We start from the raw sequence: 14057 nt of genomic DNA, 5'->3' as shown, positions 1-14057 counted from the left end.
TTAAATTACAAATAAACGAGTTAAACAATTAAAAATATAAAAATTGAAAAAATGCACTTATGGATTTTCAAATTCTATGAGCGCGCATTTTTTAAATTTTATTCGATTTACATTTAGTTCACTTTTAAAAATTTTTTAAATTGACAGTCGTCAATTACATTCAAACTCATTTAAAATAAATTCGTTTTTAAATCAAATATTATAATTTATGTTATTTATTTAACTAAAAGTATAAAACTTGAATTTTGAAGAGTAAAGAGTAGAAGTAGCATTTGTGGTCACTGGTCGATGTTTGGACATTTAAGTGTAGGCAGTAGTAACCGAATTTTACTTTTCTAATTAGTGATACTTGGGTTGGTTCTGATACAAAATAAAATTTGTCTTATTCTTTTAAAAAACATCTTAAAGTTGTTTTGTGCTCTTTGGGTTAGTATAGGGTAGAAGTACCAGTTGTGGCCACTGCTCCATTTTTGGGCATTTAATACTTCATTTAAATTAATCAAAAAGTTTTAATTTTTTAAGTGTCCAAAACTGACCCTAAAGTGACCGAAAACGGTATCTCTACCCTAAGTTTAAGAAACGAATTGTTAATAAAAAAAAAAATTGTAAAATTAAAGATACATTGAAATAAAATTTTCAAAAAATTATCAAGTATTGAATAGTAAAGACTATAAATTTTAAATATAAAAACAATAATATTCATAGAAAAATAAAGCATATAAATTTATACTTGAAAAAATTGTGTAATTTTAGTAATATAGGCGATCGTTAACGATGTTCTGTTAACATAAGAAAATTCGTTGAGGAGTTCAACCAGGACAAAGTGCTATCCTGCATGGAAGCAGGACGATGAAAACAAGTGCAATTGAACCATATCACAGATACCACACGTAGAAAAGATGGCAACGAATCTTCTTGTGTTAACAAAACATCGTTAACGATCGCTTATATTACCATCAATATCCAAATTAGAGTAGTTTTAGTATAAATATTTTATTTACATGATTGTATAAAATTGAAATAAAATAACTTTAATTTATCAACAATTGGTATTTAAATATAATTATTTAAAAATAGTAAAATCAACAAGACTTTTAAATTAAAAATTAAGTATAATTAAGTTTTTGTTTTTGACTTAAAACAATTTTAAAGCTCTAGTGTATTATACACTAAGCCCAAAATAAGTTGCCACAAATACTCGTATAATTTTGTTCAAGTTTTCCGTTGTCGTTAGATCGATATTTTTTAAATTATCACTGGGTTTATGCCACACATCCGGAAATGGGTGCGGTATTAAATGCAGAATTGGTACATCTATAAAATAAATAACATTTGCTTACTTAGTCATGTCATCACTACAATTAATAATCGATTAGCTTCAGTATAAAACTCACTTTTTTTTAAAAATGGAATATGATCATCTTCGATGTAAGATGACACAGACTGAGGCTGGAAATATTTTCGTGATGGAATATGACCGTCGTAATTTTTTAATAGCGACAATTCATGGAGGCGATTTTCTGCTAAAATTAATTGAGAATACCAACGCGCGGTATTGTCAAAAAAATTGTAAAAATTTGGATTTGGTGCTCCCAGTAAATCCAAAAGTACTAAAACATCCTGTAAAATAATTCATTTAATTCGTAGTTTTTTAAAAATAAAATTTCCATACACAGAAAAAAAGAATTTCTTGACACAAAAAATTTATATTTGTCCCAAGAAATTTTTTTTATTATAAATTAGAAACAAAAATTTTTTTTTGGGGCGCGAAAACATTTTTTTGAATTTTCTTGAGCCAAGAAATTTTTTCTAGTCGTAAGAAAATTTTTTTTTCACTTTATAATAAAAAATATTTCTTGCACCAAGAAATACTTTTTCTCTGTGTAGATATTTTTTAAAATTAGCTGAACATGTGTGCAATTAAACGGTTCTTTTTACGATCGAATAACTTGAAACCGAGCCATGAAAAAAGTTAAACTGAAAGACCGTTAGCAATTTAAAAGTTACGGAAGACAAAATGCATATGAATAAATTCTTACCATTTTATCTAAATTACTGATATCATTTTCTTCTCCATAAGTTTGTTTAACAGAGTGCCATTTATCAGCTAAATGTCTAGCACCGTAAATTGAATCTTTGGGTCCCCATGTATCAAATGCTTCTTCTCCATCGAAGAATATGAACATTAAACTTAAATCAGCCTATAAATTAAGAAAAAAATGATATTTATTTATTGAACTATGTAGTAATTAGAAATAAATATAAAAAAAATGTCATCTGACAGCCGTAACAAGAGTAGATTTCTTGAAAGTAATTTTGAACTTCAGGTTTCAATGTAAGTTTAACAGAATCTAATTTAGTCAGTTCGTTAAAAAGTTGTGACCATAATAGACCTCTATTTTAAAAATATTGAGCTGATTTAGTTCATTTTCGAACGATCAAATTAATCGCTCAAAGAAAAAACTCAAGATTTTATTTAAACCCAATAAAAATTGTGAGTACTATCGTGATGACAAGACGCGTTGTATTCTATATATATTTACACATAGATAAACTTCTGAACTAATATTCTTGGAATCTAATCGACGAATTAAGACTTATTGCAAAATTACGCTGTGAGGAAAAATAAAATCGAGTAAGCCGACTAATAAATGGATGTTTAATATTTCTTATAATTTTTTAAAGAAATTTTATGTTGTATTTATATAGAAATTCAAAAGGATTTAAAAATAAAAATCATAAAAATATTATAAGAAGTAGTAGTATATGAAAAAAAAAAAGAAAAAACTGATAAAGAATTAATATTCCCAGTACAAATATTCCGATAAATTATAAGTTTTTTTTATAAAAATTGATCAGAAATTTTGTATTTTCTAAAGGAATTTATAAAATATTCTCAGTGAAATTTATAAATAGTATATTGTGGCAAGGGATGAAAAACAACAATTTCAAACCAGGGTGAAGTTGGCTGACATCACCCGCAGTCTGAAATCTTGATCCTGAGTTACCCACTATATTTTTCAGGATTATCTGCATTGGAACTCAAAGGTTCAGTGTCAACAGCCAGAAATAAGTTAATTTAAGACCAATAGTATAATAAACTATTAGCGTAAGCGTAAATTATCATTTGCAATTTGTAAATAATCAGAAATTATGAATACTATTTATTATACAAATTTAAAATAAGCAGCCTGCAAAGCCGAAGGGAAGTCGCGGATTTGACATTTGTATACAAAGTTATCAACAGTCTAATAGACTCACCGAAAACACTTGAAATGTTTGGGTTTGTTAGCCCTATACCTGGTCTCAGAATATCTCGACTACTCTACACTGTCAAATCGAATAAAAATTACGTAGTTCATGGTTCACTTAATAGAATAGCAAGACTAGTCAATCGAAATTGTTCGGACATCGACTTTTTTGGCAATACAATTGCCTCATTCTCAGCCAGTACCAAGAAGCTACTTTTGCAATACGAATAATCAATAATATTATCTTTATGTAGAGTAATTTTCTTTTGAGCTTTTATAATTATATAGGAGTTGTTTTTGTATAAAGTTGTTTTGACCGGAGTTGTTTTTGTACCGAGTCGTTTTGACTGGAGTTGTTTTGTCCAGAGTTGTCATTGTTCGAGTCGTTTTGTCTGAGTTATTTTGCCCTAGAGCCCTATTTATCATATTATATTTCATTAGTGTATAGCCAATTGGCGTTAAATAAATAAATAAATAAATTATTCACACTAATTTTTATAAAACTTAATCACAGAACAATCATTTACGTAAATATTCATTCGCGGCATTGGCTTTTTTCAACTAGCTGTAGAGGTACTGAAACTTGAAGTTTTGATGCTGTATCATGAGAAGTATTTCTCATCCGATTATTAAAGGTCGAAGTACTTTAATTAAATTTATATAAAAATTGATTTAAAAATAATACCAACATTTTTGAGTGGTTCCAATTGACTTTTCATAACAGTAGCCAAGTTTATTAATTGAGCACAAGGTACTGCACTGTCTGTAGCTCCAACAAAGTTACCTTCTCTGGTATATTTCGAGTCATAATGACAAGCTAAGCTTAAATATCTCTTAGCATTCGGATTTAATGTTGCTATTATATTTTCAAATTTTAATTTTCCGAATGTTGGGGTCACATCATAAAATTCGTCTCTCTCTATACTCCAGCCAAGATTTTTCATCGTTTTTTTTATATACTAAAAAGTAAATAAATAAATAAAATTATGGTATCAATAAATACTAGTTTGTTAAAATAATTTATGATCTTGAAATTACTAATCAATTAACAATTTTCGAATTTGATTCAACAAGTCAATTATAAAAAAAAAATAAAAATAAAAATATGCACATGTAGAAAATTAAAAAAGCTACAGGTGCAATTTTTTAAAATATTTTTTTTTACAATTGATCGTTTCTAAAAATCAAAAAATTATTAGACGTCAGTTAACTAGAGTGTCATCAATATTTTACATACATTTTTAACTTTAGCATGATTTAAACTACCAACGACTCTGACAATACAAATTTCATTTAAAATCTCCTCTACATGCGATACATTTGACAATGAAGCGAGACTTTGAATTTGAGTATTCGATAAATTTTTTGCCACGTGTTCATGCTGAAAAAAATAAACAAAAATATTACTTATCAATAACATAACATATGATACATATTTAAATAATAACAATGGTATTTAAATATATAAAAATATACATAAACATATGGTACGAACTTTGGCATTACGGAACGACAAAGGGAAATTATTTTGTGACGTTACACAAGAAACTAATGACAGTAAAAAAAAGTTTAACCATAATCGGTACATTTTGACAGCATGAGAGTTTCGATTAGACTGGACACTACTTTCAGCAATAAACGATGACACGCTAACATGGTGCTCGGTCTAATTCTGTAGACGCCATTTTACTTTTCCCTACTCAAGGCCTTTGATCCTTTTACTGGCGCATGCGCGTTTATTTTTTTTGAACGTTGAATTGTTTGATTTCGTCAGGACAATAAATTAAATTATTCATCTCCGTTCAATGGACCAAAGTATTTAAACGTGGCATCTTAGATCGTAGTCTCTATGATGACTTTAATTTGAATCTTGAGGATTTTGAACCGACCGTTGCGTTGGAAATTTTAACGGCGATTCGCGCCAAATTATAATCTATACAGTACGATATTAATTTCTAAGAAGCATAGAGACAACTTTAAGATGTCTTTTAAAAAGACACATTACTGTCCTCGAAAAATGAGTAAAATATAAGTATGCAAATATATAGATATTAGGGTGTGTCATTTTAAGGCTATATTTTTTTTTTTACTGCTATACCAGAAAATCTGGTAGTATATAGAAAATAAAAAATGCCGCTGGGCTAAAGGGTGTAAGTCCAATAGCGGCTTAGCTCATCAAAAAATTCGATTTCCCATTTAAATAACACGGGAAATTTTTTTTTTAACTTTGAGTATTTTTAACTCGTGAAAAAATCAATAGATCGAATTGACTAATACAAATTTTTGTAGGAAATTGAACGCTCTACAAAAAAGGTCTCTTATCATTTTTCGATCAATCCATCTGTTCAAAAGTTATTGAAGCTCGAAGTCAAGTTATTGTAAATTTCGAGATCTTTTTACTTTTTCCGCAAAACTATCAGACTTATCATAAAATTTTGAAGGGTCTTTTTTGTTGACAATTTTATTCTCTACAAATTATTATCAATAAAGTTTTTTCAAATTCCGCATTGTTTTCTAGTTAACTTCATTTTTATTTCAAGCTCTTAAAAAAGTAGTGATCTGATCGATTTAAAGAGCTCGACATTAAAATGGAAATAACTAGAAAACATTGCGGAATTTCGAAAAATTTTATCAGAGATAATTATTATAAAATAAAATTGTCTACAAAAAAGACTTCACAACATTTTATGATAAGTCTGATAGTTTTGCCGGAAAAGTAAAAAGATCTCGAAATTTAGTATAACTTGACTTCGAGCTCTGATAACTTTAGAACAGATGGATTGATCGAAAAATGATAAGAGACCTTTTTTGTAGAGCGTTCAATTTCCTACAAGAATGCGTATTAGTCAATTCGATCTATTGATTTGTTCACGAGTTAAAAACACTCAAAGTTAAAAAAAAATTTCCCGTGTTATTTAAATGGGAAATCGAATTTTTTGATGAGCTAAGCCGCTATTGGACTTAAACCCTTTAGCCCAGTGGCATTTTTTATTTTCTATATACTTAAAATAAAATATATAGCCTTAAAATGACACACCCTAATATATGTATATATTATGAAGTCTATTTAGATTGATAACCTAATTAAGAAAAATTATATGAACTTTAACATTGATATAATAAAGTTAATTATTATATACATCATATTCATCTGCTTATGCAATAGGTCTCAATGATAACGAACTGCGTTCGTAACGTCATATTCTGACAATTGCTTCTGTGTAACGATGAGAATATCACTTTTATTTTATATTTATCTCATAGACTGTGTGACGTCTTCTGCAGAAAACTCTCCAAGAATAATAATTGTTGGTTCAGGTGCATCTGGTATTGCAGCAGCTTCAAGACTTCTGCTAAATGGATTTTCTGATATCACTATTTTTGAAGCGGAACATCGAATTGGCGGGAGAATTTTTTCTACAAAAATCGGTATACAATTTTGTTAATTATTATATTAATATTGTTTATTGTAGACAATTAATTATAACTATTAATTGTATACTCAAGGTGAATATATAGTCGACATAGGAGCCGAGTGGGTTCATGGAGAAAAAAATAATGCGGCATTTAGATTAGCGTGGCCGTTGGATCTTCTTGAAAAATCTACTGAACATAAAGGTTTTAACTGGACAAATAAAATTTTTGGATCATCAGGGCACATAATACCTGAAGAAATAGCAACTCCGCTATTACTTCATGTTGATGATGAGAAAAAAGATGAGTTCGTAGATATAAACAAATTAAAAACTGGCTCATTTGGCGAATTAGTAGAAATTCAGTGAGTATACTGTGATTGTTTAAATTCCATACCACACGGAAAAAATTATTCGTAACCGTAAGATAAGACGACTTACATGGAAAAAATAGTTCTGTAGAAATTACAGAAAAGTCTGTAAAGTTTAAAGAAGTTTCTTTGTAAATTGACTTATGTAATATTTACAGAACAAAAAATGTTATTTTTACATTGTGTGTTCTGTAAACCTAAGTATGTAATTTTCACATTTTAAGGCTGTAATAATTACATAGTGAAGTTGCAGAGTTCACAGATGTATTAATGTAAATAATGCAGAGCGACTTAAGTAAATATATTATTTGACCAGGGTATAATTAATGTACGGGCAATTTTTTATCAAAAAATTACAATTTTTAAATGATCAGTAACTTTTGAATATATATTGTCTCAAACAATTGCCATAAAGTAATTTTTGAAAATACAAATGCATTGATTACATATTGCGTTACAAATGCCATAAGGGCGTACCAATAAATTTTTTTCGAGAATCGACGTAGTTATGCCTGAAACGGGCAGAAATGCAAAAAAAAATTTTGGTACGCCCTAATGGCACCTGGGGTACCCACCGGGAGCCATAAGGGCGTACCAAAAAATTTTTTTTTCGGGAAACAACGTACTTTAACTTGAAACGCGTAGAAATGACGAAAAAAAATTTTTTTCAAATTTGAAATTTTTTGGTACGCCCTTATAGCACCCGGTAGGTACCCAGGGTGCCATAAGGGCGTACCAAATTTTTTTTTTGCATTTCTGCCGGTTTCAGGCATAACTACGTTGATTCCTGAAAAAAAATTTTTTATAGGCCCTTATGCCTTTTCAAGGGTACTTTTTTCGGGATACGCCCTTATGGCATCAGTAACGCGATATTATAATAAAATCAAAATCGAGTCAAATTTGACTTTTTTGACTTAAACAGATACTAAGTAGGGAAGTTAGCAATAAGCATGTCAAAATTGAACGCTTTTTATGACTTGTTTCTGGTTTAGTTGACTTAAATTTAAGTTAAATTTAAGTTTTTTTTTTACCTGGAAATATCTGTGAACAACACTCAGAAAATTATATAATAGGAATTGGTGTCACGCTTAAATAACCGCAGACAAAATAACCACGACAAAATAACCGTGACAAAATAACCGACGACAAAATAACCAAATGACAAAATAACCGAATGACAAAATAACCGGTGACATAACACACAAAAACCGTGATAAAAGGGCGGTTATTTTGTCGTTCGGTTATTTGTCATTCGGTTATTTTGTCGTCGGTTATTTTGTCGTCGGTTATTTTGTCGCGGTTATTTTGTCGCGGTTATTTTGTCTTTGGTTGAAATGTTACGCAACCATAGGAATTACTATCTAGTTATGGTAAAATTTTTACCATCAATCCGGTAGTAGTGAATACTATCTAGATGATTGTATTCACTACTATCGGATTGATGGTAATAAATTTTACCATAACTAGATAGTAATTTCTATCATTTAATTTTCTGAGTGTAGTTTAATTTTTTTCAATTTCTTAGATTCAATCGTTACTTCAAAAAACATCCAGAAATAACTCCTGATCTTCATAAGCCATTGTTACATTTATTAGATATGTTAACAATGATATCAAGTGCTGGAAAAACCTGGCATGAAATTTCATCAAAAGGTCCAAAAGATTACGACTACTCGGAAGGTGATCAACTAATTAATTGGAAAGAACGAAGTTACTCTACTATTTTAGATATACTTATGGTTTTTTATTATTCTATATATAAATCATCATTATTATTATTATTAGTTACTAATTATAATGATATTAATTAATGGTAGAAAAAATATCCAAATCCAGAAGAAGAGCTTCCAGTAAAAAATGCAACTAAATTACATACCAAAGTTACTGAAATAAAATTGAATAAAAACCATCCTGTTGTCAAAGTGACAACTGCTGATGGGTGTGAATATTTTGCTGACCACGTCATAGTAACAGTATCTTTAGGTGTACTCCAAAAACATTGTGATAAATTATTCAGTCCGCCCCTGCCTAAAACAAAACTAAATGCAATTAAAGTAATAATTACAATAATATTTTTTTTAACTCCCGTGTAAAAAAAATTCATTCCAGAAAGATTCAAAAAAATTCGACGTGTGGATCTTCTAAATTTGAGACAGAATAGAACTTTTGTAATTTTGATAGTAAAAAAAAGTTTATCTAGAACTTTATATGAGCGAATTTTGAGTAAAAAAAGAATTTGTTTGAAACATATTTTTTTTTTACCCTCGTTTCGAAAAAGTTTAAAAACCTCAAATTTTGAACTTTTTATGAACGTTTTTTTATTTTTATGGAGCTATTGGTTTCTAATGTGAACTTTTTCGGAACGGGGGTAAAATGTAGTGAAAATGCGTCTTAAGATAAACGTTTTTTTTTTTACAAGTTCTTTTTTTACTCAAATTTCGAACATATAAAGTCCTAGGTAAACTTTTTTTTTAACATCAAAATTACAAAAGTTCCAAAAAGTTTCACTCAAAGTTCGAATCTGTCTCAAGTGTAGAAGTTCCACATGTCGAACTTTTTTTGAATCTTTCTGGAATTAATTTTTTTTACACATGCCTTTAAATTATAAATTTTTTTTAGAATTATTCTTTTGGGCATACAGCTAAAATAATTCTTTATTATGATAATCCTTGGTGGTTAGATGATCCAGTTTATAGCAGAGCTATTTACTGGACTGAAGAAGACAGACGCGAAATTGAAAATGACGTAGGAATTTAAATATTGAATATTTTGATCATATCAATATTTTTTTATTGCAATATTTTAATTTTAGCCGCAAAAAAGGTGGATGCTGGGAATTTCTGAAGGAGAGAGAGTCGAATACAGGCCGAAATTAATTCTTTTCTGGGTAACTGGGCCGTATGTAACTGAGATGGAGTTGATTCCTGAAGAATTGTTTCGACAACAAGTAAAACAATTTATTAAAAAATTTTTTGGAAAAACCTATAAGCTTACAGAGCCGGCGATAGTAAAGAGGTATATTTGTTATAAATATAAAATATCAATTATTTTTTAACAAGTGATTCATTTTTTAGGAGTCTTTGGAATTCCAATGAAAATTTTTTAGGAACTTACAGCTTCCGCGGGCTACAAGCTGATGCCGCTGATGTTCATATTGAAGATTTGGCTGAACCAGTTGTACAATACAATAAACCTGTTTGTATTTCAATTAAAAGTACTACCCATACAAAGTCGCCGTTAATGGAAAAAATGCCGTAGATCGGCCGATGTCTGACTGCCGTCACTCGGCCAAGCATTGGCAATTAGTAATGGCCCAAACCTGGTTAATTACCAGCAGCCGTTTAATTTTTTAAACGACGCTGCCGATGGCTGGCCAATGAATGGCTGCTTACGACTGGCCGATTATCGGTTCGCAACGTTGGGCTACTGTTGGTGAATCAGTGTTCCATGATTGATTGTTGTTTAAGTAGACTGAATAAGGAGATCATATTAAATTATCAGCTTAACATTAGTAGGTTCGTCCAGTAGCCAGTGTTCAGACTCAGCAATCAGAAGGACGGCAGTTCGCGCCCAGAGCCCAGCAAAATTTTCACCAAGTTTTTTTCACATCATTTACTTCACTTAAATAGTTTAAACGTTAATGATCATGAATTCTACTAGGATAATAAAAATAAAATTTTTTATTAATTAAATCTATTTGCTTGCTTGGCTGATTGCTGGCTACCATTAATCGGCCGATATTCGAGCGCCATTAATGGGCCGAGGTTATCATCCCGACTATAAGCCGTTTATCGGCCAATGAAAATTTCCATTGCTGAGCCATTAATCGACATTCTTGGCCTAGTAATGGCCTAATCTAGGGCCAATTTCCAAACTTTGTATGGGTAAGGGATGTGCAACTAATTTCAACTATTCGTATCGAATTGAACATTAATATCAATTAGAAGTTTGAATCGAATGATATTAATACTATTTGCACATTCTGTATAAGAATATTTTGTAATTAAAATGTTTACTGATAATTTTTTTTTAGGTACTGCAGTTCGCTGGTGAAGTTACCTCTCATAAGTATAGTACAGTTCACGGAGCGATTGAATCCGGATGGCGTGAAGCTAATCGCATAATAAAGTATTATAGTAAAAAAAAAATAATTATTAAAAAGTAAATAAATTTAATTAAACATTAATTTTGAATAACGTACTATAATATTTTTGTCAAAACTATTCGTTAGTTTTGTTTCAATAAAATCATAATAATTATGAATTTCTATTCAATTGAACTTTTTATTTGTATTAAGACTTTACAATTTAGCCGGTTAAGCCGGCTAAAAAAGTTAACCAAGCTAATTAGCTAGCTGACTGTTCAGCTTAGCTGGTTAACTTAAATTAGCTGAGCTAATTAGCTAAAGGCTAAGCCTTTATAAAGATAGTTCGGACAGTATCAAGATAAGATTAAAGAAAAACTGATAGAAATGACAGAGCGAGTTCCAGTAAATGAACCTGATTCTAGTAAGAATCAAAGAGAAAAGAATTTAGAGTATCTTTTTAATCCTGTACGCGGGTTGTCTGGAAATTTACAGAGAATGGCAAGTCTCGAAGGCCAAACTGCTATTGAGAAAGAAATAGGAAAATTTAACCGAGAGCCTGCCATTCCGAAGGCAGACTCTCCATTACTTTGGTGGAATTCAAAAAGGCACAAATTTCCGATCTTGGCTGTTTGTCGCCAGAAAAAGCGAATTTATTGATTTCCAATCGAACCAATTTCCAATCGAATTTTACTCACAGTAAAAAATATTGTGTTAAAATCAACACAATCTGTATGTTAGAAACGGTCCACACAATATTTGTGTTATTTTTCAACACAGACTGTTTCTGTTAAATTTCAACACACAATGCGAGTAATATGAGAAGTAACTTCAACACTTTTTAAATGTTAATGGCGACACAATAATAATGTTAACTTTTACATTTTATTTTTGTACCGTTAATTATTTTTAGGATATCAAAAGTGTCAACAATTATTATTTAACATTTAGCTATTTTGTGATAGTAAACATGATCCTAAAGTTACCAGACAGTTAACAATTTTTCAATTTTTTTATCAACAAATCAATTACGAAAAAAAAAAAATAAAAAATAAAAATGTGCGCACGTAGAAAAGTAAAAAAGCTACAGATGCAATTTTTTAAATATTTTTTTTTTTTTTAAACTATACGAATCATGAACTTTGTCAACTTAATTTTTTTATGTCTAATTGAAAATAAATAAAATCAATGTCACAAAAATAATAACTAACCAAGAAAAACTGATGCTTAATGTCGCTTCCCGCGTGAATAGAAGAAAGACATTTTTTTAACACAATTCAACTGTCGCTTCAACACTTTTTTGTGTTGATTTTAAAGTAACACTTGATAAATGTTGATAATATCGATTTTTGTACTAGGTAACACTTTTAAAGTGTTGAATAGTAGATCGATTAAAAATTTTAAAGTAACACAGAGAATTGTGTTGATTTTACACAAAATAATCAACACAAAAAATTCAACACGGACCGTTTTTAACACAGATACACAATATTTTTTACTGTGTATTACAATATTTAAATGTAGATACTATACATAGATACTTGATAAAATATTTAATTAGCCATTTAGCTGGCTTAGTCTTTAGCTAATTAGCTCAGCTAATTTAAGTTAACCAGCTAAGCCGAACAGTCAGCTAGCTAATTAGCTTGGTTAACTTTTTTAGCCGGCTTAACCGGCTAAATTGTATAGCCCTAATTTGTATTTAATTACCATGCGAAATTTAATCGAGTTTTGTTGGTATTTCTTATTTAAACTATTTTCAAACTTGTTTTCAATGATTTTTAGTCTGGTTTTGGTCACCTCTAGATCAAAATCAGACTTTCTTATAAAAATATTTTGCCTTTTTTTGTTTTTATCCAGACCAAAATCAGACTTTTACTGGTGATTATTTTTATTAATCTGTTTTTGATCGTCTTTAGATCAAAAGCAGCTTCAAAATTTTATAAAATTTTAAAGATAGACCAATTAGTTCAAACATAATCTAGTTAGACTAAAATCAGATCAAATTTTTCGACTCAGGAAACACATAATTCAAAAAAAGTCTATATTTTAATTTAAATAAGATAGTTCTTATAAAAAATCAACTCCGAACTTAACATCCGTGAATCTGATCTCACAAAAATTAACTCAGCTCTAAATAAAAAACTTTCATTCGTAGATTCGTACTCTATAAATTATGGGAACCTGTTCTCATTGTTTTGTAATTTACTTCACCGCATACTTTATTGAATCTATGATGAAAAGTACAATTTCTATAGAGAATAGAACCAGCTTGAGTTATTCCTTAAGTATCTTGAGAAACTAAATTATTTATTGTAATCAACATAAATTTTTTTTTCAGAATATATAATTAATTAATTAAAATGATTATTTATAAATAAATAAAAACAAATATTTATTGATTTAGATTCAGTTTATTTCCCTGAATAAAAAAATTATTTAATAGTATATATATTTATATAATTCTTAAAAACTAATTAATTTCTTAATAAAATAAAATAATATTTATACGTCGTATATAAAATAAATCAGCACTCTTACAATAATTAAATGCGCGTAAAAGAAATTATTAATGACACTCTAAAAAACTATAAACATATGCAATTACAATATACAAACTATTTAATTTGTTTCAAATTTTAAATCGCACCTTTAACGAGTATCATTTTTATTTCTCATCAATACGACATTCAAAATTAGCACAATAATAAAATTAATATTAATTAATTAATTAATTAATTACGTTATAAAAAAATTTGTTATTTAAAGTATATGTATATATATGTCGCTCGTAGTAGCGATACGAAGAACTGATTGTGAGCAAGATCAGCCTTTCAAATTAATTAAAAAAAAAATTTTTTTTTTTCAAATATTCAAAAATATTTCATTTCTTGAAACTTTAAACTAATCCGTTAAATACACGTTATTTTCATTCATA

The 14057-nt window shown here is 29.0% G+C and overlaps 2 protein-coding genes across 2 annotated transcripts; one reads left to right on the top strand and one right to left on the bottom strand.

Moving 5' to 3' along the window:
- Nucleotides 1-968: 968 nt before the first annotated feature.
- On the bottom strand, nucleotides 969-4947 carry LOC130672253 (glutaminyl-peptide cyclotransferase-like). The gene is made up of 6 exons (XM_057476699.1): nucleotides 4747-4947; nucleotides 4489-4632; nucleotides 3941-4210; nucleotides 2040-2201; nucleotides 1395-1620; nucleotides 969-1314 (listed from the first exon to the last, which is right to left on the bottom strand). The coding sequence occupies exons 1-6, from the start codon at nucleotides 4837-4839 to the stop codon at nucleotides 1163-1165; spliced, it is 1047 nt and encodes a 348-aa protein (XP_057332682.1). The 5' UTR covers nucleotides 4840-4947; the 3' UTR covers nucleotides 969-1162.
- A 1490-nt stretch (nucleotides 4948-6437) lies between these two features.
- LOC130672249 (spermine oxidase-like) lies at nucleotides 6438-13418 on the top strand. The gene is made up of 9 exons (XM_057476688.1): nucleotides 6438-6680; nucleotides 6759-7029; nucleotides 8561-8774; nucleotides 8853-9089; nucleotides 9655-9780; nucleotides 9848-10050; nucleotides 10110-10230; nucleotides 11069-11196; nucleotides 13278-13418. Exons 1-9 carry the CDS (start codon nucleotides 6479-6481, stop codon nucleotides 13321-13323), a joined length of 1548 nt encoding a protein of 515 aa, XP_057332671.1. The 5' UTR covers nucleotides 6438-6478; the 3' UTR covers nucleotides 13324-13418.
- Nucleotides 13419-14057: the final 639 nt, after the last annotated feature.

The sequence above is a fragment of the Microplitis mediator genome, chromosome 7, assembly GCF_029852145.1.
Source record: "Microplitis mediator isolate UGA2020A chromosome 7, iyMicMedi2.1, whole genome shotgun sequence".
Classification (NCBI taxonomy): domain Eukaryota; kingdom Metazoa; phylum Arthropoda; class Insecta; order Hymenoptera; family Braconidae; genus Microplitis; species Microplitis mediator.
This window is presented reverse-complemented; position numbering and strand designations above follow the sequence as displayed.